We start from the raw sequence: 20635 nt of genomic DNA, 5'->3' as shown, positions 1-20635 counted from the left end.
GTGCTGGGAGGACAGTGTTTCTGGCACTGGCCCCGCGGGGTACTCATCCCCTCAGGGTCTGAGGGCAGGGAAGTGACAGACGCAAGTCTCTGGACCTCCGTGCTTATTCTAATGGGGCAAGACTAGTATTTTTAGGAAACACTAAGTGCCATGAAAAAAAAGACCACATAGGGTAGTTATATATAGCGCAAAATGTATGCAGGGAAGACAGCTCTGAAGTAACATGACAAAAAGTTAGGAAAATACAGAAAACCATTCTGGAGAGAACAGCTTATGTATAAGCCCCAAGGCAAGAGCGAGCCTGGTGTGATCAAGGACAAAAAGGCTAGTGTGGTCATAAATTTATAAACCCAGAGGTTATCAGAGGTCAAGCAAAACCAGTCACAAAAGGTCCTCACAGCCTGGGTAAGGGGTTTGTTTGCATTGCATTTTGATTGCAAAGGGCTGCTATCAGAGGGGTTGTTTAAACCACCAATCCACCAGGTGCTGTGTAGGGAAAAAAGCAGCTAAAGCAGGAAGCTAGTTATGGGGCAGCTGCAACCGTCCAGGAAGTGGTCATCAGCGGAAAGAGGGATGTGGAGTTGGGGGTTTGCTCATAGACTGGATGTGAAATGTGGAAGGTTAGCAAATGTGGAAATGCTAACCTTCCAGCCTAAGGGAGTGGTGGTGATGGTATCAGTAAGCAAGAGGGGGGTCAGTGAGTCTGGTTAACCTGACAGGAAGTTTTCCCGTTGGCTTCAACCTCTGAATGCCTGTGAACAGGGCATTAGAGATACTAAGATCGTGCATAGAGATCTAGTCCTTTCATCAGGATGGTCAATTCTAATTTCACCTGCATTTCCTTCTAGTCCTTAAAGGAAAGAAGTTAAGTCTTCCGATGCCAATATGAGGTCCTCAGAGATGTCCTACAGCTCAAGGACACGATGCCAACTATTTAAAATGTTCTACTGGGTGACTTACACATGACTCAGACGTTAAAATTAAAGCCAGAAAAATGAAAACAGTGTGGATTTCAGCAAAGCATTGATCCTTCTATCTAGAAGCCCTTCTCATCAACATATTCCTTATGAGGTAATAAAAACCTTGGCCAATTACACAAATACAGGGCCGCACGCCAACTGGAACAAGAAACCTTGGGTGCCTCACCCATGAATGGATCAAATAAGCCTTTGATCTCTAATCTCCTAGTGCCAAGACTCATGCCAAGAACAGTCCATCTCAACCAGGAAAGATGTCCGAGTACAAGGCAAGCCATATTTACCAGCTTTGGCAAGACTTACGCACTTCTATGCCTCACCTTTAAAATCTACTTGAGTCCTATTGTAGTTCAAGGTGGTCCCACACTCAGTACCGTAATCCCGAGTCACAACCCCATGTGGGTACCATTAGCATGTATTTTACAGGGGGAGGGGGGACGAGATACCCAAGCCTTTACCTGTCCTGTTGCTTTGTGACTCAAATTTTTGCATTAAGACCAATCAATCCCACCTCCCTTTCACAGTTTTAGGTGCTAAGGTGATTTCCAACATCCCAACCTTGGCCTGAAGCAAATAAAAATTATTAAGAGGACTATCACTGGACTCTAGTCAGAGAATTTTTAAGCAATGAAACGCTCGGCACCTTAATTGTCAACAGTGTTTTATTTATACCTACAAAAGAAAACAAGACGGTATCAAAAGGACAACTTACAAACTAAGAATAGCAACATAGTTTTAGCATTCTGTGTCTGAACATCACACATCTACAAATCTTTCAAGTCTTAACGCAACAGGAATGTGTTCAGAGACCAGCAGGGACGTGAATAGAGCACTGATCCCGAGCAAAAGCCACCAACCTTTTAGATGAGAGCAGTCCACACACACAATGAACTGTTAGGGAGGCACTGGGGAGAAGCAGCCCCAAAGCTTAATATTGAAATCCTTTCCCTAAATGGGTTTCCACCATGACCACATACCTAGCATCAAATGAGATCTCTTCTGCTCAGGTTCTGAAAGCACAGGCGGAACCTAATTATGAGTGACAGACACAGAGGCAGCAGTTACTTTCGAGCTACAGGAAAAACTGCTCGATTCCAGCTGTACTCAGTCCACAACAGCCTTTCAGATTGGAATATGCTGTTACTTTGACGTTGTGATTACATCACTGGTGGGTAAAAGGGAAGCAAGCAGACCAAATACCACTTGCTTGCCCAGAAACCTCTCCCGAAAAGGGATGCTTGTAAGACCTGCAAGAATATGACACCTCCACTGGAGGCACCGGTTTTTTAAAAAAATCCAAATTTTGGTGCAGAGATGTCTCTAATGGACTGGTCAGTGCTTAGACGAAAAACTTCTGTGTGTGTGTGGGGACACTTTGGTTTGAAAGCGCAGAGCAGTTTTGCCACGTTTTTCCTGTGCCTACTATTCCCCCCTCCGTCTAAACTTCTATAAGGGGAAAAAGAAGAAAAGTTAAGGAAGAAAGGGGGACAAAAAAATGTCAAAGTTCTTACATGCATATATTTCAGCTTATGCTGACAACCTACCTGTATGTTGCACATTCAACCATACTTTCAGAACCCCTCAGAAATAATCCTTTCTCTCTCCCTGAAGAACTTAAAAAGGAAAACAAAAAACCTCAAGTATTTAGATATTTGGATCTTACAAACCAGCAAGCACTCTCCGGCCTTAGCCCAAGAATGCAGTGGAGCCTTCCCCCTTTAAGTACATTGTAAATGAACAATACTGATGACAGCACTACAAAATGAAGTTTCACACTAGGCATGGAAGAGGTTTCTGGGGCTGTGTGATCTCCCTGTCCTGTTATGAGTGAACCCAAGAGAAGATTCTTTCCAGGCCTATTATAGGAAGTCTCGGTAAAACAATCAGTATTACTATGAAGGGGATGAACTCACCTACCTTTAGATGGAGGAAAAAAAGACTTAGGCTTTAGTTCTCTGTCACTTTTCTTAAGCACTACCTACCTGTAAAAAGCTGAGTGCAAAAGGATGCCGAGGAAAACGAGCATCCCAAAGCTGTTACAAAGCACTGCAGAGAACAGAGTAGAAAGAGAGTAAGAGTTCTTTCTTAATAAACCCTTGAGATTCTTTGATAACTTGGCCAAAAGGGCTGAGGAGCTGGCCAAGAGATGCTTTTATTTTAGCTCTAGAGTTTAAAATTTGTCCACTGAATATATTGTTTATAATTAAAGGTGGTTTTTACACTGCAAGTGAATGCATAGTTAACTGGTTAATAAATTTCCAGTGAGCATTTATGTTCATTCTGCTCACAGCAGCTGTCTGGTTGGAAAATGAATTTCACAGATGGTCCCTGTTTATATGGGAAGAATAGGCAGCTTCCACCCAGGAGCTGAAATGCTACATTTAACCGATGCAATAAACACTTGGGGTTTTTAATTTAAAAGATACACTTAAAAAATTCAGACTCGGGAATTCAACTTCTAACCTGACACTAAAATGGTTCTTTTTCAATAATTGGGAAGGAAAAGGCAGAGTGTAAGGGAGACAAAATGAATTAGGAATTTTTAAAAACTGCTGAACGCACTTCTAACAAGCAACCAGCCAAAATGGCAATGGCAAAGAACTGTCTTAAAAACTCAGCAGGCCTGAGGAAGCCTGTTCCAGCTTGAGAAACATTAAAAAGCATGATGGAAAATGTGCAGGGAACTCCCTCTTGGTTTTCTAACTGAGTAATGAGAGCAATTTAAAGCACAGATGCCATCTTCTTCTGCAGAACTCAACCCTCTACCCTCCCCTACCCACCCCCCCAACTCAGGACAACAAAAAAGGGCTCCCACAAAAGGGCCTAATACCTTGCTTTTTCTTTTAAGATGAAAAATAGCTCAAATATCCTCAACATGCAAGAAGTTGGGGGGTGGGGGAATCTCTTCCAGTCAGCTATATATGTATTTTTTTACAAAATCTGTTATTACAGACTGGATCAATTTGGCGGGCTAAAGAAACCTGGCAGTGAATTCTAACTAATCTGCAGGAAAGACAAACCACAATGGCTGGGAAAAAAAATAAAAAAGAAAAGGGGAAGAGGAAAAACAGGGAAAGACAGCGTTCCTTTAAATGTAGTAAGTCTGCGTACGTCATGTCATTAGCACTCGAGTGGTTTCATTTACGTGAAGGAGGAGGGGGCGGCGGGGGGGGCGGGTATTGGTAGGCAGTCTGCCCCATGTAACCTATCATACTGGTAGCTCCCGGGGGCTGTGCAAACTGTTGAGACATCAGTGGCTGCGGCTGCTGCCCAGACCGGCCTACCCCACTGAACTGCTGGCTAGAGCTCTGGGAACCTCTCCCCGTTGAAGCGGTGGTACTAGCCCCGTAAGTGCCAGCGCCATATTCTGGGGCTGTATAGCCACTGGCGCCGTAAGCAGCTGCCCCATAGGTGCCTTGACTATAGGCGTATTGGCCTGCTTGTGCTCCAAAGGCAGAATTGGGACTTCCATAGCCACTGCCGTTAGCGTAAGCGGCTCTATCGGTCTCACTACGATCCCGATAGCTCGCAGAGTCTCTCCGGCCACCGTCCTTGACTCCTCGAAGCCTGCGGTCACACTCATCCTGATACATCAGATTGGGGTTGTTGGCTGAAGAAGCGGTCCGGTACCGAGAACGACCTCCTGATGGGAGGATACAAGGGATTTTTAATGCCAGACATACGAACTGAACATATTCTTCTACTAGGTACAAAAGTAGTCAACATTTTTTATTGATCTTTAGTTAGGCGAGCTTCCAAATCAGTACTTAAAAAATACGCCCAAAATTTTAATCTTGAATGGGACATATTCAAAAGAATGGTAATCATTAAGGATATTCAACTTCTCACCCATTTAGGACTTTACTTGAGGATTACCAAGAAGCACAATCTTAAAAATGTAGGAACAATGATAAATAGAGGTTTAGGTAACTTACCATAGGTTTAAATAAAAACAAAAAAAAAAAGAAGAAAAAGAAAGCAAGCTAAACCCAAACCACCAATGAAGGGATTGAACCTTTACCAGAGCACAGTGGTTCCTAAGTGTTGCTTTGTGGACCTAACTGCACCAGAATCATCTCATAAATCTTAGGAAAGAAGTTCAGGTTCTTAGTTCAATTCCAAACCCACTTAAAAAAGAAAAAAATCTGTACTTTGAAGACTGCTCAGGTAATTCTGATATAGAACTTATACATGCGGTAAGTTGAGGCAAAAAACACCAAACCTGTAGTCAGGAGGCCTAGGTCCCAGTGTATTTTGCAGCTAATATTCAGATCCAATAGCTATGCCTGTTCTTCTACCATAAAACGGTGTAAAATTTGGTATTAAAAGCAACCCTAATTTGGCTTAATTTTGAACATGCACCACGTACTTCAAAATACAAAGGCCAGTTTCCTATCAGCTATAGAAACCTGCTGCAAAAGGACACTCAGGGCCCGAACTCCACCTCGTCTTACTCAGGAGCGACTATGAAAACGACTGGCACTGCCCTTTGCTCCTCAGCCACATACTCCGGCCGTCACAGATGAAACACACAGGACACAGAGAACACAGAGATACCTTGGCAGTACCTGGACAACTCCAGGACTTACCCTTACCCCCTCCGCCGCCGCCGCCTCTGTGGTCCACCAGCTGCATCAGCTTTGGATTGATGGCCTGATTGGCTTCTTCCAGCACCTTGATCAACTCCCTGGCCTGCTTCAGGTTTCCCGGGGTGAAGAAGGTGTAGGCGGTGCCCTTGTTGGTGCTGCGTGCGGTTCGGCCAATGCGGTGCACATAGTCCTCTGAGCTGTTCGGATAGTCGTAGTTGATCACAAACTTGACATCTTCCACATCTTCCAAGCCGACCATGAGTCAGTGTGGAGAATGACGTGGCAGGGAAAGAGAAGGTAAGGACATGCCAACGACAGGTAGGAAGCACGAATGCAGATGACAGCAAGAGGAGAGAAGGTTAAGTTAGCAACCACTCTGAACAGGAACAAAATAAGACTCATCCCAACAGAGTAAAAGAGGATTAATGATTCTCGGGACATGCATAGGCAGTGGTGTCTTTATCAGCTATAAAATCCTAAAGGAATCCCATTCAACCATCCCTACTCCTGCCTCTGCTGTAGTTTAACCAATGTAGGGACAGGAGTTATACCAAATTCCAGCTCTATCCTTTTCAAAACAGGACCATAGAAGACCACTATTAAGTCACAAGGCCGAATCACTTCTACTCTGTTGGGAGAAGCCTGGCAAAATCTACCAGTAATATAACAAACTTACCTTTAAACCAGTCACAGAGCAAAATAAAAAAAGAAACTTCATATACTGTATTACTACATTTTTAAGGAGACTTAATCAAAATACGTAATTTTTTGCTCTTATATTTTAAAAGACTAATCCGAGTCCAAGTGCACGTCTAGTTTCCTTTGCAGAAATATCCAAATTATCTTTCCCCTTTCAATTACAAAAGCACATTACACTAAAATTTCACTGTACTACCAAGCCCAGCTCTGCCAAATGAGGTTTTTTGCTCAACTCAAGGTTATTTTAACTCAGTACTTGCTTCAATTATTAAAGATCGTCTACGTAACCTGGGAAATTAAATAGCCAGAGTGTGGGAAAAACCATGAAACCTTGAGACACAAGTTTAATGTTCTGTCCACTGCTGGGAATTGGGTTGAAAAACCTCCTAATGCTTCAAGTATGTAAATGTTAGTGTAATGCTTTCAGCTAAATGTATATTTTCACCTACTTAAACAAACAAATTTAAGAATATAACAAAGAATCCTAATGTTTTGTGGAAAAAAAAAATCTGCATTTTACAAAGAATATTCAGAAAATATCCTAGATAAAACACAGATTTTTGTGATATAAATAATTAAAAAGCATTCTCTGTTTGTTACCAGACCGATGCACACTCCCTCCTCCTTTGGGAAACCGCTGCAGCCGATCCCGTCTCTTTGCCTTTTATTTTTGGCGGCCTCCTTTCGAAAACTCCGCCTTCTGACACGGGACCACTGGAGCGCGGGGAGCATGCATCAAGGGTCCGTGGCAGTGAGAAGTCCCCACACACGCTCGCTCTGTGAACTGGCTTAGATGCTTCTCTGTAGCCCCATTTGGTTGCCAAGCGCCGGAGAACCTGGGTTCGGGTAAAAATTTCAGGTCCTCCAACGCCTCCCCCAAGGATAATTGGGGTGATTGTAGAAAAAAATAATTAATAAAAAAAATGTAAGTTACATCCAAAGGGTCAGACTGCATCTATTGCCCAGACTGGATTAATTTCAGGGGGAAAGGGGTGATGATTAAAAAAAAAAAATTCAGCTATTGTTAAAGGGCCTGTGAAGAAAGGGGCATTATGTCTGTTTCTTATTACAATAAAGGCTCCTCAGTCTTTACTGACCCCTAAAGTCCTGAAATCACACCAGAAAGACGAGAAGGCAGTCATCACAGGGGGCAGCGTGAGTCTCCGGCTAGGGTCGTTGATGCAACAAGGGAAAAACAAAAATGTGCAGGGCCGGGATAGATGTGAGATGGGGGTGGGGTGGGAAATTATGCTCCATGACCACATCTTCAGAGCTAGGCAAGTGCTCCTCAGTCAATCCCACTGTGTGACCACGGGCACAGAGCAAGCTAAATTACCGCACTGGATGCCCAGACATGTGCTTTCCTAGCAGGAAGTCACCGGTTCACATACTACTACTTGGGGAGTATCTCTGAAGGGATTCAATAGAGGGCAGACACAGGGGTGCAAGTTCTTCAACTAGAAAGGTGTCCTGTGTGTGCACACAGAGCTGGCTGAGGACACTTAAGGGCAAGCGCAGAATTTGATTTTCTCCAGTCAAGCCTGCCCTGTTATTTGTGCACAGCCACAATATTATCTTGCTGCCTTTAGAGAAGATGCTGTAGCAGGGTGAGAAAGTGCAAAGTTAATGTCTTGGCCAGCTGCCTAGGACAGCAACTTTTTGTCTGACAAGCCCTATGACATGGCCTCAATCTTCAATCACTAATTGGGAAGGACTGAGACTAGCCAATAGGCTCATCTAGAGCTGCTTCGGGCCAATGTAGATTTGTCTCGGCCATGTACTGAGTGATCTGCAGCTGATATCAAAGCTTCTGTTAAAAAACAAAACAAAATACATTCAATACTTTTAGCTTAACAGTGTGTAGTTTAAACAAAAAAAAAGGAAAAATCAAAAATATCCCAGTGGAAAGGGAGTAATAAAATAGTGGTTTCCTGAGGATGACTAGTGTTAACAGTATGGGAGTCAAAGAACTTACCTGAAGGGAACATATAAGAAGCCATCGCTCGACAGGAAGTGAAAAAAGGCCTGGTGACTCAGCTGAAAATTGCACCCCTGTCTATGAGGTAGAAGCCTTCACTTTCCAGGATCTTGTAGGACCTTGGTCAGCATTCTGCCATTTTGGTGGGTTTTCCCCCTCCTTTTGATTTTTACAAGGCAGCAAACGAAGGGGCCCAAAACAAGCACTGATGTTGAGTAACAAGAAACAGACTCAGGTACCTTCCCTCTCCCCTCACTTGGATGAGTGGGGGTGGGATGAAGAGTCTAAGTTATTCTAATGGTAGCCAATTGAGTTGGTTTAGAAATGCAGGGGGACATAAACAAATGTTTTTAATTGTCTAGGCAAGATGCACAAAGAAGCTACCAGCACATAGCAAGCCTGTTTAAAAACCACCATCACTGAAAGCTTTTATGTGAACTGCTTTCAGGCCTCAGCCTCTTCTCCCAACAGGCCCCAGTTCTAACCGCACAGGTCCAGACATGACCTCAAGAGGGCAGAGACAACTTTCAGTCATGGCTGCAGGTCGCCACCTCTGAAGGACGGACTGGTGAGTGCAATGTATAAGAGACCTTCATCGCTTTGGTATTCCACTTTGAACACTTGTTCTCTTTATGTTAAATATTATAGGGGAATATGGTACTCCTCACCATACTGGGCAAGATATTAAATACATGCCAATAATTTAACGGTATCTTTGTGACAGAAATAATCTCATTTTTTTTAAGTTTTCAGTTACCTCTGTTTAAGTTCAGAATAGGCTAAAGTACCACAAAGTAGCTCTACATTTAAATCATAACAGGTTGAAAGCTCCAGAAGAACACCAGCCTCAAATTAACTTCTTAAATTGGAAGACAGCAATGGATGATGAGTATGGGGGTGGGGGGGTGACTGAGTGCCCATAATTTTACTTCAGTAAATAAAATTGGGCAATGCAGATTTAATTGCTGAATGACACTGTGTTTAGAGACTTATTAAATCCCAAGAATATACTATGTTGGCATTCATGGACTTGGACCTCCATAAGGAGAGGAACCACTGGAAAAACGAGCTCTAACAGGTAGGTTCAATTAGCTCACCCTATCCAGCCAGAGAATAGATAAAACCAGGTAAAAGTTGAGCTGTTCAACTGAATGTCTCCTCTCCCTCTAACTGAATAGTCATGCCTAGGCCTTGCTGCAGTCCAAAGTCTGTTTGTTAGGAGCAGGAAGAGACTTTGAAAATAAAAGAAAAAACCCAAAACCCCCAAAACGCCAAGTTAAAAAAAAAATTGTGGGGGCGGGGGGAGAATCACACTTTGTATTCTTCTCTTTTAAATATTTATCCAAACACACATATATACAACTCTAATTTGAAACGACAAATCTGTAAACCAAAAGATACATATACCATTGACAGAGACACCTATCTATACAAACCTAGCCCACGGGAGGCTACATCTGTGGCAATGAGGATGGGAGCCTTTCCAGAACGGAACTCTGCAGAACAAGAACGACATTATGAAAACCAAGCTATACATTTGAAGGCTAAGTGACATCTTTAAAAAAACGATCAAATAAACATTCCTAGCTACACGACCCTTTTACCCTACCATGGTAAAATTTCAAGTAATGGTGTCAGAGTCTTTTAAATTTAAAGGATATAGTAATTACTTTGACAATCTTTATTGCACTCTCTTTTAGCAGAGGGGTCAGCGGGGCAATAAACAAAAAGTTACCGCTAATAATGAAATACTATTAAAACGGCTTGGCAGTTAGTAACAAAATTACATGATCTAGAATTTTTTTCCCCTTAAATTATGACACCAAAGTTTCCTCCCAAATGAAATAAAATCAAATTTGGTGTGTGGGGGGGGGGAGTTTAAAAAGATGTGGAATGAAAGGAAAAACCATAGTTTCCCGCAAAATATTAGAAAAAGAAAAAAATATATATTGGTTTCTGTCCCCAGTTCTGACACAGAGCTCCTCAAATCCTTGTAAATAGCGATGCTAGGAAAATCTTTTATTCTAATATTCAGTCATTGACCCAAGTTCCTGACAGGGTTCCTAAATCCCTCGCATCTCCTGGGTGAGAAGAGTGTGTTTTGCTCTGAAGAGGTGACACTTAGTGGGCTCTAGAATATCTCTTGATGGGGGCTAGTCACAAAAATAAACAAACAAATAAATAAAATCAAGCCATGATCAGAAGCTTGGGACTTTTAGCCTGACTGCCCATCCTTGGAGAAGGGGAGAGGTGCCCCTGATCAAGTTAACGATCCATCATGCCTGTTATGAAGCCTCCATAAAAACCCCAAAGTATGGGGCTTGGAGAGCTTCTGGGCTGGTGAACATATTTATGAAGACAAGAACTTATTACATAAAGGAAGGGTGGTATAAGTGAAAAAGTGTGAAGACCCAGCATTATCGACCTAAAGGAAAGTGGAAATATGCCAAAAATGCCCCCAACAGTCAATTAATTAGAGCAGTGCTGGGTAAACTCGCCTGCAGGTCAAATCTGACATAATGCTGATTTTTGCAAATAATGTCTTATTGAAAAGCAGCCAGGCTGTTTCCTTACTTATTGTCTTTGGTTATTTTTGTGCTACAACAGCACAAAACTGAATAGCTATGACACAAACTATCTTACGATCTGCAAAGCTGAAAAGATTTACTACCAGGTCCTTTTACAGAAAGTTTGTCAATCCCCAAAAACAAGAGCATGAACAATGTTTAGTTTTGATTTTAAACTCACCATTAAGTACCCAATCTCTTTCTGGTTGACTCTTGTCTCCATGGATACACATAGCTGGCCAACTGTCAGAAGAAAAGTGATCAATATTTTAGAAATCTTAAAAAAAAAAAGAAAACGAAGCTTAAACAGGAAGTGCAACCATATTGAAATGTGAAGGTATGTTTGATTACGTAAACAGATGACTGTCCATTTAAAGAGTAAAATGCCCGATAGGCATTAAAATATTACACAACATTCACTACGCCAATTTAGAAACTGCCACTGAACTATAAAACCTGGGGCTGAGCGACTACCCCGCGGCTGCACTTACCCATCTCTGCGCATCCTTCGAGTGAGATCATCACAGCGTCTCTTTGTCTCTACAAATATTATTGTCTTATTTTCCTTTTCAGCCATTATTTCCTCCATGAGTTGGATCAACCTGAAAACAAGACCAACAACAATGCAGTCACCCGGGGACCTCCCTGTACATGACACAAAAGCTGGATGTGCAGTGTCAACACCCACAGCGAGTCCTTTTCACATTACTTTCTCTACAGCTAGTAATGATCAGAGCTGGGGTTAAAATCCAAGGATCCAGAATCTCTGCTTTTAACCCCAGTGTTCCGATAAATGATATGAAGAATGGGCTGACGCTTTTAGCATTCTCAGGCCTCAAAAAGTGTTGCTAAGACTTAAACTTCAGGGGATTTTTAGGAAAGGTTTATCGGCTATCACAACAGCACAGTCTCCGTACTTGTGGTCCTTTTCACTTTCCATGCAGACATCCACAATCTGCAGGATGTTGTGGTTGGCGCTCAGCTCCAAATTGCCAACATTGATTTGGGTGTAATCACGAAGGAAGTCCTCTGCGAGCTGTCTCACTTCTTTTGGCCAGGTTGCACTCCACATCAATGTCTGCCTATCAGGCTATAAAGAAAGGAAACACTTTCTTTTAGGCTAAGGAACTGCGGCAAAGGGCATAGACAGAGTGCATTACCAGCGTCACATACCCTGATTTGGTCAACGATTTTCCGGATCTGGGGTTCAAATCCCATATCAAGCATTCTGTCTGCCTCATCCAGTACAAGGTAAGTACATCGGCGAAGATTTGTCTTTCCTGACTCCAGGAAATCTATCAGGCGTCCAGGAGTAGCTATACAGATCTCAACACCTGTAAAACAAAAATCAAAGAGCTAGCAACCAAGAATTTTTTAACGCTGTCCAAGCCTCAGCAAACAAAGAAGGGCCAGCTCTGGTGGTTGTACTCAGTGCTGCAGAGAACTAGCTAAATTTTAACACAATACTTGGAAAAGCATGATGTAAGGAGAATTTATGGATATTCATCATATCTTCACCAAGTGTAAGTCTCTAGCCATGTTGGGTTTTCCCCAAATAGTATTTTAACCATACCTGAGAAATTTTTAAGTTGATGAAATACTGATCTTTTTTTTTTTTTTTGTAAGAACCTATTATTTTCCTTTTCAACTGCATTCACAGAAATTGGCAAAGTGAGATAAACTGAAAATTCTTATATGCTGAATTTTTAAAAAAATTACCTCTCTCCAAGTCTCGAATCTGGGGACCTTTAGGAGCACCTCCATAAATGCAAGTACTCTTCAACCTGGAACACTTGCCGTAGTCATCTGCCACCTGCTGTACCTGCTGGGCAAGCTCTCTGGTGGGAGCCAGAACTAGACACTGAAACAAACACACACTTAAGAGACGTATCCCAAGTTAAAAAAAAAAAAAAAAAAAGTACAGAAAGTTATCTAATTCTTTTTCTACTGTCTGTTTTGGTACTTTCAAAGTATGTAATGAGGTGGGAGGATGGGAAGGCAGAGACACAAGAAACAGTGCATTGAAGTGTGGCAAAAAATTATGAGAACTGGTATTTAGCATGTGAGATGATGGTTTACTTCCGATACGATTCATTACCATCTATGTATACTATTTAAGTAGATTTACAGATTGTATCGCCTAGTTTTAACTAAACTGCCACAAAATGAACAAGTGGCTTTAAAATATTCCTGTAACAAAACTATGGATTAAATATTAGTAAGAAACAGATAAATAAGGGTAGAGCTGACACTTTTCCCAATTCTAGTTTAAGCTCTTAGCCAGCCACATTAGGCAAAAACAATGAGTTAAGCACAATTTGACTGTTGGCCAAAATATAAAATTTAAGACATTTTGAAATAGGTAACAAATACACTGTTAACAATGAATCTTGCTCTGTGTACTGATCCATTAGATATTACCTAATGACAATAAAGCTAACTCAAAACATATGAAATATACTACGTATTACATAATACAAAGTAATACATCACTTCTTGTGAATATTGAGACATACCGTAGTAACATATAGATTTGTAAATATATCAAGTGCAGGCTCAATTAAAAAAAACAAAAAGAAAAAAAACACAGGTAAAAATGTATATTCAGGGCTGGCCCAGTGGCTCAGGTGGTTGGAGCGTGGAGCTCCTAACTCCTAACGCCAAGGTTACCGGTTCAATTCCCACATGGGCCAGTGAGCTGCGCCCTCTACAGCTAAGATTGTAAACAACAGCTCTCCCTGGAGCTGAGCTGCCGTGAGCAGCCAGGGGTCAGCGTGAGCCACCATGGGCTGCTGAGTGCAGCTGCGGTCTGCTGTGTGCTGCCAGGAGCAGCCGGTGGCCAGCGTGAGTGGCTGGCAGCTAGCCTGAGTGGCCCGCAGCCTGTGAGAGTAGCCGATCGACAACCGATGACTGGTGACCAACTGCCTCAGCTGGGAGGGAGTGCAAGGCTCATAAAACCAGCCTGACCAGGGAGCTGTGTCCTACACAACTAGACTGAGAAACAACAGCTTGAACCGTAGTGGGGGCAGGAGAGGCAAAAGGGGGGGGGAGTACATTCGAAATGTTTAAAAGACCACTACTCAAATCTTACAGAAAATAGCACAAGTGAAAATAATGAAATGAAAAAAATTATATTGCCCTATAAACATTTATAATATTACTTAACCACAAAGAATACACATCCCAAACCTGACTTAAACCCAGAGCAGGAACCTCATTTCATACCTCTTTTGTATCCCTCACAGAATCACTAAGCAATTAAGAACTGCATTGGAATTAATGCCTGTATGTGAAGGTAGTATGTACAGTGGTTAAGAGTAAGACTGAGTCAAATTCAAGCTCAGCTATTTATTTAATAGCTGTATGGCCGTAGACAAGTCATTGAATTGCACTGTCTAAAACTTATCAGCAAGATGGGAATACCAATTCCAGATATGGAGGATGGGTTCAGAATGGTACCTGACTACACATGTAAAGCACAGTACCTAAAACACAATAATCATTAAACTGCAGTTCTTCTTAGAATTACAAACAAACCGAAACACACTTACAATTGGACCATCTCCCCTTTCCAAGTATGGCTGGTGGTTAATATGAACAATTGCAGGCAGCAAATACTACAAGGAAAAAAAGAACGACAGACAGTCTTATAAGAAAAAGAAGCCATTATCTTAACAGTTCTAAATTATCACAATTGGTAAAGCCTAACTAGGAAAGTGAAAACAATACTCACAACTGTTGAATATACTACACATGTGCAATGAAATATATGTGCAATGTAAATTTAAACACGAAATGCTTCCATATATTTCACATAGCAAGAAAAGCTAAAACATTACCTACACTATCTGAGTTAAAGTTTTATAAAGAATTGAGAACATTATCGGATAATTAGAACAGCAAAATAAGTACGTACTGCTAATGTCTTCCCAGAGCCAGTCTGAGCAATGCCCACCATATCGCGGCCACTCAGGGCCAATGGAAATCCCTGGCACTGAATCGGAGTTGGTTCTGTGAAGTGCTGATCCATCAACACATCCATCACGTATTCTGTAAGAGGATAGATGTTACTCCTTTTAAGTAAAACTAAGAGCACAGCTGAGGAAGTGTAACAGAAACCACTATCTTTGTGAAAGGTATTCTACTTGGATTTTCAACAAAATCCTCAATATGGGTCAAAACCTTCAAATGCTCAATTACCCAAGTTTACCACTCAATCCAAATTAACAACTAAGACCTTGTTTTGATGCACACTTACGTGGGAAGTTAGCATGATGGAAGGCAAACACAGGTTTAGGACAAACATCTCCCCCTCTCACTGTAATCTCCTTCTTACGGCGTAGTTCATCAACCTCATACTATGGAAGAAAAGGAAGACAAATCAGTAAACCAGTTATTCTAAACATGCAAACCTTCATGTTCCAATCCAGCTGAACAGTTACCATCCAATTCCAATTTAAAATGGAAAATATGTGTGAGGATCTCAAGTTTGTTGAGTCAATGAAGCAGGTGATAAGAGGTCCATTTTCCACCACAGAAAACATACACTCAGAAATATTAAGTGACTTGTCTGAGGTCAGAATTAGGAGTAGGGAGAAAATGTGGAACTTGGGACCAAATGCTCTTTCCATTATACTTTCTTCTGAACGAGTAACCATAATGAGTCATCCCAAAACAATCATAATGAGGCCAAAAAGGCAAACAGGAATACATAATGCCAATGTTTAAATTTAACTTCAGATGAGACATGACCTCATATACAGTTAAAATCACATTTAACAAATTGGTTGGAAGCATAACCAAAAGAGAGCCAAGCAATCAATAACATCAGGTACATATTTAAACTGGTTCCTCCTATGAGTACTAAGTCTTAAGAATATAAGGAAAAGTACCACTGCACTAGAATAAAACATGTTACAGCAACAGAAGTATATGTGTAAATTCTGGCTAATGTCTACCTGGTTCATTACTGTGTATGAAAAAAAGGCAAATAAATAAATAACCCCTCGCCCCCAACTTACTGGAGTCAGTCTCGCCACTTCTGGATGTTCCACATAAAAATTCTTCTCAAACTTGGGGAGCTCACTCAAATCCCACTTCTTTTTACGTAAACGCTCCCCAGGATTACCAAATTTCTTTGGGGGAAGGCCACCACCACCTCTTGCTCCAAATCTAGAAATATGAAAATTTTTAGTTTATTAGTATTTTTAAAGCAATATGCCTTAGGCTCCAAAAAAGCATGCAAAAAGATGGGGCTCTTTGGATACTACCAGCCCCCTCCAAAGAGAGTATTTTATTTTTCTTGTATGAAGGTATGGCGAAGTTCGTACAACTTACTTTTACTTTACCAACAATATCATTATGGGTATGATTACAACAGGTGAAAAATTAGAAATTCTTGTATTTAGAGAAATATATCACAGGAATTATAACCAGATTCTGGAATGTGAAGGTTTGAATTTTCATTCTGCCGCTTACAATATGATTTTGAGCTAATTATTTAACTTCTGTCCCTCAATTTCTTCTGTAGAGATAATATTACCCCCTATTTCAGAAGTTGCTATAAAGATGAAATGAGTATGTGTAAACCGCTTAAAAAAGTATCTGATACAGTAAACACTCAATACAAGTTTGTATTCAACAGTTACTGGCTATCAACTATGTATGTACTAAATGCTGTTTTAAGTGGTCAAGATACTAAAATGAATAAAACAGAAGCCTCTACTCTTGTGTAATATTCAGACAAGTAGGTAAGGGAGGACATTTAGTTTAAGCTTAAATTAAGGTTAAGTCTGTGAGAGGTAAAAAATATACTTCAAGCGAGAGTCGCCCCATACTTGGAATAGTTCCTTGGGCCCCTTGCCCCTTTGTACTGTAAAGGAGCACTCCTTTTGTCTGCTAAAGAAAACTACTAGGACCTCCCTAAAAAACCTGGTAGGCTAGTCTTCTCCTTTAGTTTACCCAAATAACCAGAACAAAGACTTACGACCTGTCCTTCCTGTTCATCTCCACCTTTACTCTGTATCTTTTTGTTCTCAGGCAAATGGTACTATTAATTTAGCTATCAATTTACCGAAGCAATCACTAATAAGTCTTAAGGTTTTAAAAACTCAAACATTTAAAACCAATCTTTCTGCTTTATCTAACTTTCACAAAGACAAGTTCAGTTGGAACACAAATACCAGTACGGTCACTAGCCAAACCTGAAATGTTCTTTTCCTAGAAGAATTCTAACATTAAGATGGTCTTTATTTCTGTTTTTCATCCTATTCAAATACAGGATACTGTTTGGTATACAAACAGTATACAGCATGTTTTCTTCCCATTTCCTTACTTCTGAATTTAATTTCCCTTTCCACTCTAACTCCAACTCACTCGTAACACCATCTTGCACATGGTTTCACTTTATAATTAACGGCAGTAGTTGTACTATTTTAAAATGCCTCAATTTCCTGGAATTCAAGCCGTTCTTAAAACTGGCTTCAAGACCCAGCTAGACATTTCTCTAAATACAAACATACAAAGATTGATGGCAGGAAGTTTTCATGACACCACTGATTATCTACATTCAATAGGCAGAATTGGGTCAATTCTGATTCCACTATACTACTGCTGAACTGGTAAGCGAAGTCAGGAATCAGAACATGAAAAGAATATTGCACAGGGACATATTACCAAAGATAAAATATCAAGGACATCTGCAATATGCTCTCATACTGACCACCTGGACCAAGCCCTTCCCCTTCATTTGTGTATGTGCTGCCTAGGCGAGCACCCCCCTCACTTGTAAATCAAGCAACCAACATAATTTTAAGTAACAGAAAAGCCAAGGAAGTCTCTAGATAGTCCTGCAAAGAAAATAAAAATGACCAAAGACCAGTTTCTAGAGATTGTCTAGTTTATATCAATTTATGTGGTTCCTAGAAGGTGCCATTTCAACACTGCTACTGTATTCTAATGCTGCCCAGACCTTAATAACGATCTAGAAGAAAACAGAACTTTTCAAAGGTTCCTTTTAAGACTTATTCAAAGTAGCCCTTAATTTAAAAAAATTTTTTTTCCTTTCTCTATGTTGCTTTGGCTGATTATCCAAGACATACTATCCTACACTAAAGATGTAATTTGAAACATGGGGTTCTTTATAAATATGCTGACTTCAATATTCAAGAGAGCCTTTTACTCTTAGAATTTTTGCGCACATTCGTGCCATTCTTTAAACATGTGTGTATCCTAATCCCTAGCATATTATGCTATCCATTAAAATATTTTTATTGAGTATTAAGTTTAACTTGGCTTTGCAATAAACACAGCTTTGCAGATTCATGTATTAACATGCAAAATCAAACCAGTTTAAATGAACAACGTACATTTTTGGACTATTGGTACATACACTGATCTCACTTATTCCCTTTTCAAGATATTAATCCATTTCAGCTCTGTAACATTCAGTTAAGGACAAAACAATAGCAATTCAAAACAAAGTAAATTTCATAGTAAAGGTAGACTCAGGGCATAGACCTTATGCAAGGGTGTCATTTTGTTTTAATAATTTTTAAAGCTTTTTAAAAAGTGTCATCTGGTACTAAAATCAGTATGGGATAAACTAAGTATGGATCAGTAAAATTCACTTATTTCTCTCTTTAAAGTTTTATTATTAAAGCTTATATTCTATGGAATATTAAGTCAAACACCTATGGTAAAGAAATAAATTATTAGTATCTTAGTGGCCTCTACATACCTCAAGTTTACAAGCCCCTCTATAACTACCTCAAACTTGAACCATTCCCATGCTTTAGTTTTGTCACATTTCTAGGTATCCTTACATGCATTACCCCACAATTTGCTTTTTCATTCAATATTGTTAAGTCATCCATGTTGACGCAAGCTTTTTTTTTTTTTTTACTGCTGTACTGTATTCTACTATATGAATATCCGTAATTTATCCAGACATTTGGGTTGTTTCCAGTATTGTCATGAACGATGCTGGTATACACATCTCTGTATATGAATGTGGGGGCACAAGTCCAAGAGTTTCTCTAGGCCTTAGAGTCTAGGGCATAAAGTTTAAGGGAAGAATTACTGGGTCATTTTTGACTTGACGAGGTAACCTTAAGTTCTTTTCCCTAAGCAGCTGTATTGAAATTCACTTCTAAATTTGGCCATACTGTGAAACACTAAGCAAACATTCCACGTCCAGTCCTCCAAACTTAACACCAAGATAAAACATTTTCCTTCCTACCAAAGGATAAATCAAAATGATTTTTTTATTTTGTAAATTAAGTGATAATTGAGGTGCTTGTGACTAGTAGATCTGATATCTGCGTACCTGAACAAAAGACAAAAATGTTTGGAGAAAACATTAACAGAACACCTAGTACAGAGACAATTAGATGCATTATCTCAATTCCCCGAGAACAATACAAAGTAGAGGCAATTATCATCCCCATTTTCAGATGAGAAAATAGACACAACGGTTTAGGGTTTTGCCCAAGGTCACACACGTATTAAGAAGTGGTGTCACATTCCTTTTCATCCAAGAGATAAAACTTTTATTACAAAAAAAGTGAACAGCACAAATCGACGTGGATCTGTACCGTAAGCAAGTTATTCGTTTAACCGACATTAAGATTTGAACCCCAGTAGGTGGGGGGACTTGTTTTAACGCTGTCAACCGCCAACCCTGTTAACCATGGCCTAACTGCATCAAAAACTTGCTAATAGGCCGAGAAGTGAACGCTCCGGTCCGATTCTAGAAAAAATAAAAATAACAAGACCGGAACTGGGAAAAACCCCCAAAACCCTCCCTTCCCAAACACAGCCATTTCGATGGTAATTCCATTGCTTTATATGCCAATGTGCGTCCTTCTATTTAAATACGACTACAGGAATGTAAAAATGGTTTTAAAACGAACAGCCAGACTTTCAGTCTCCGGTTTCAGGCCTGAAACCGGAGGCTAACCGTGATCTCTGGCTACGATAACCCAAGGGAAGCCATTTCGCGTTAGGATTTCCCTAGACTGAAGCCGGACACCTCCATCCTCTTCTCGACAAAACCGCCCGTGTTTCACAGATAAACGCGGAAGCCCGGAGACATCAAACGAGTCGTTCAAATCCGCCAGGCGCGGCGAGGCGACGCCCGCATGGGGTCTGCGACGGCCGGGCCCCCCGCCCGCCGTCCGCGAGGAGGAGTTGGGGCGTCGCCAGGCTGCCACCCCCCCCAGTCACCAGTGACTTCGCGGCCCAGGCCCCCCCCAAGGCCTGCGCTCTAAATCGCTATTATGTCCCGGGTCGCCTGGCGTCCCCGAGTCGGGGGCGCTGTTCGCAGGCCCGCCTTGTGCTCCAAGTCTCCCGCTCTCCCGCGGGCGGCGGTCTCGTCTGGAAGCAGCCACCCCACCCCCACGCACACGCGAGGCCTCTCCTGTCCCCCTCCTCCCTTACCCTCCACGGTCACGATCCCGGTCCCGGTCCCCAAAGCCGCCTCCGCGCATGGTCCCAAATGGATAGAGATCTGGGAGCGGGGCACGGATGGCCGGGCTCGGGAGGGCCTGCGGCTCCGGTCTGGTGACGACCGATGGCGGCGGCGCCTCCGCTGTTGGGGCGGCGGCAGGCGCGGCGCTCTCTCGCTCCGACGCGCTGTCTCCCGTCGCAGACGCCACCGTCGCCGCCTCTCTCGTCGGAGACGGGAGCAAAACACAGAGAATCGGGGTTATAAAATCAGCGGGCAGGTTTGGCTACGCTCAAACCCGGCAGTGCCGCGGTTTAGGCGTCTCCCTCCTTCCCAGCGACTGCACAAAATGGCGGCCGGAGCTGAGCCCGCTCCAGCTT

The 20635-nt window shown here is 41.6% G+C and overlaps 2 protein-coding genes across 4 annotated transcripts in view; one reads left to right on the top strand and one right to left on the bottom strand.

The window, feature by feature from the left end:
- KDELR3 (KDEL endoplasmic reticulum protein retention receptor 3) overlaps nt 1–1629 on the top strand; it is a 9202-nt gene extending 7573 nt beyond the window's left edge. The window contains exon 5 of one of the 2 annotated variants that reach the window (XM_081060379.1): nt 849–1629. In XM_081060379.1, coding sequence (XP_080916505.1) covers nt 849–889 — 41 coding nt within the window. In that variant the 3' untranslated portion in view covers nt 890–1629. The remainder of the gene's footprint in view (nt 1–848) is intronic. The other variant, XM_081060378.1, reaches the window with a different exon arrangement.
- DDX17 (DEAD-box helicase 17) lies at nt 1620–20635 on the bottom strand. Of its 2 annotated transcripts, none has more exons than XM_081060376.1 (13): nt 20249–20635; nt 15832–15982; nt 15069–15168; nt 14727–14860; nt 14362–14427; nt 12530–12671; nt 11984–12144; nt 11728–11900; nt 11302–11412; nt 10992–11053; nt 9680–9739; nt 5567–5809; nt 1620–4620 (listed from the first exon to the last, which is right to left on the bottom strand). In XM_081060376.1, the coding sequence occupies exons 1-13, from the start codon at nt 20296–20298 to the stop codon at nt 4115–4117; spliced, it is 1959 nt and encodes a 652-aa protein (XP_080916502.1). In that variant the 5' UTR covers nt 20299–20635; the 3' UTR covers nt 1620–4114. The 2 variants fall into 2 exon arrangements, with proteins under 2 accessions (XP_080916502.1, XP_080916503.1); XM_081060377.1 differs by having other exon boundaries at nt 5573–5809.

The sequence above is a fragment of the Rhinolophus hipposideros genome, assembly GCF_964194185.1.
Source record: "Rhinolophus hipposideros genome assembly, chromosome: 9".
Classification (NCBI taxonomy): Eukaryota; Metazoa; Chordata; class Mammalia; order Chiroptera; family Rhinolophidae; genus Rhinolophus; species Rhinolophus hipposideros.
This window is presented reverse-complemented; position numbering and strand designations above follow the sequence as displayed.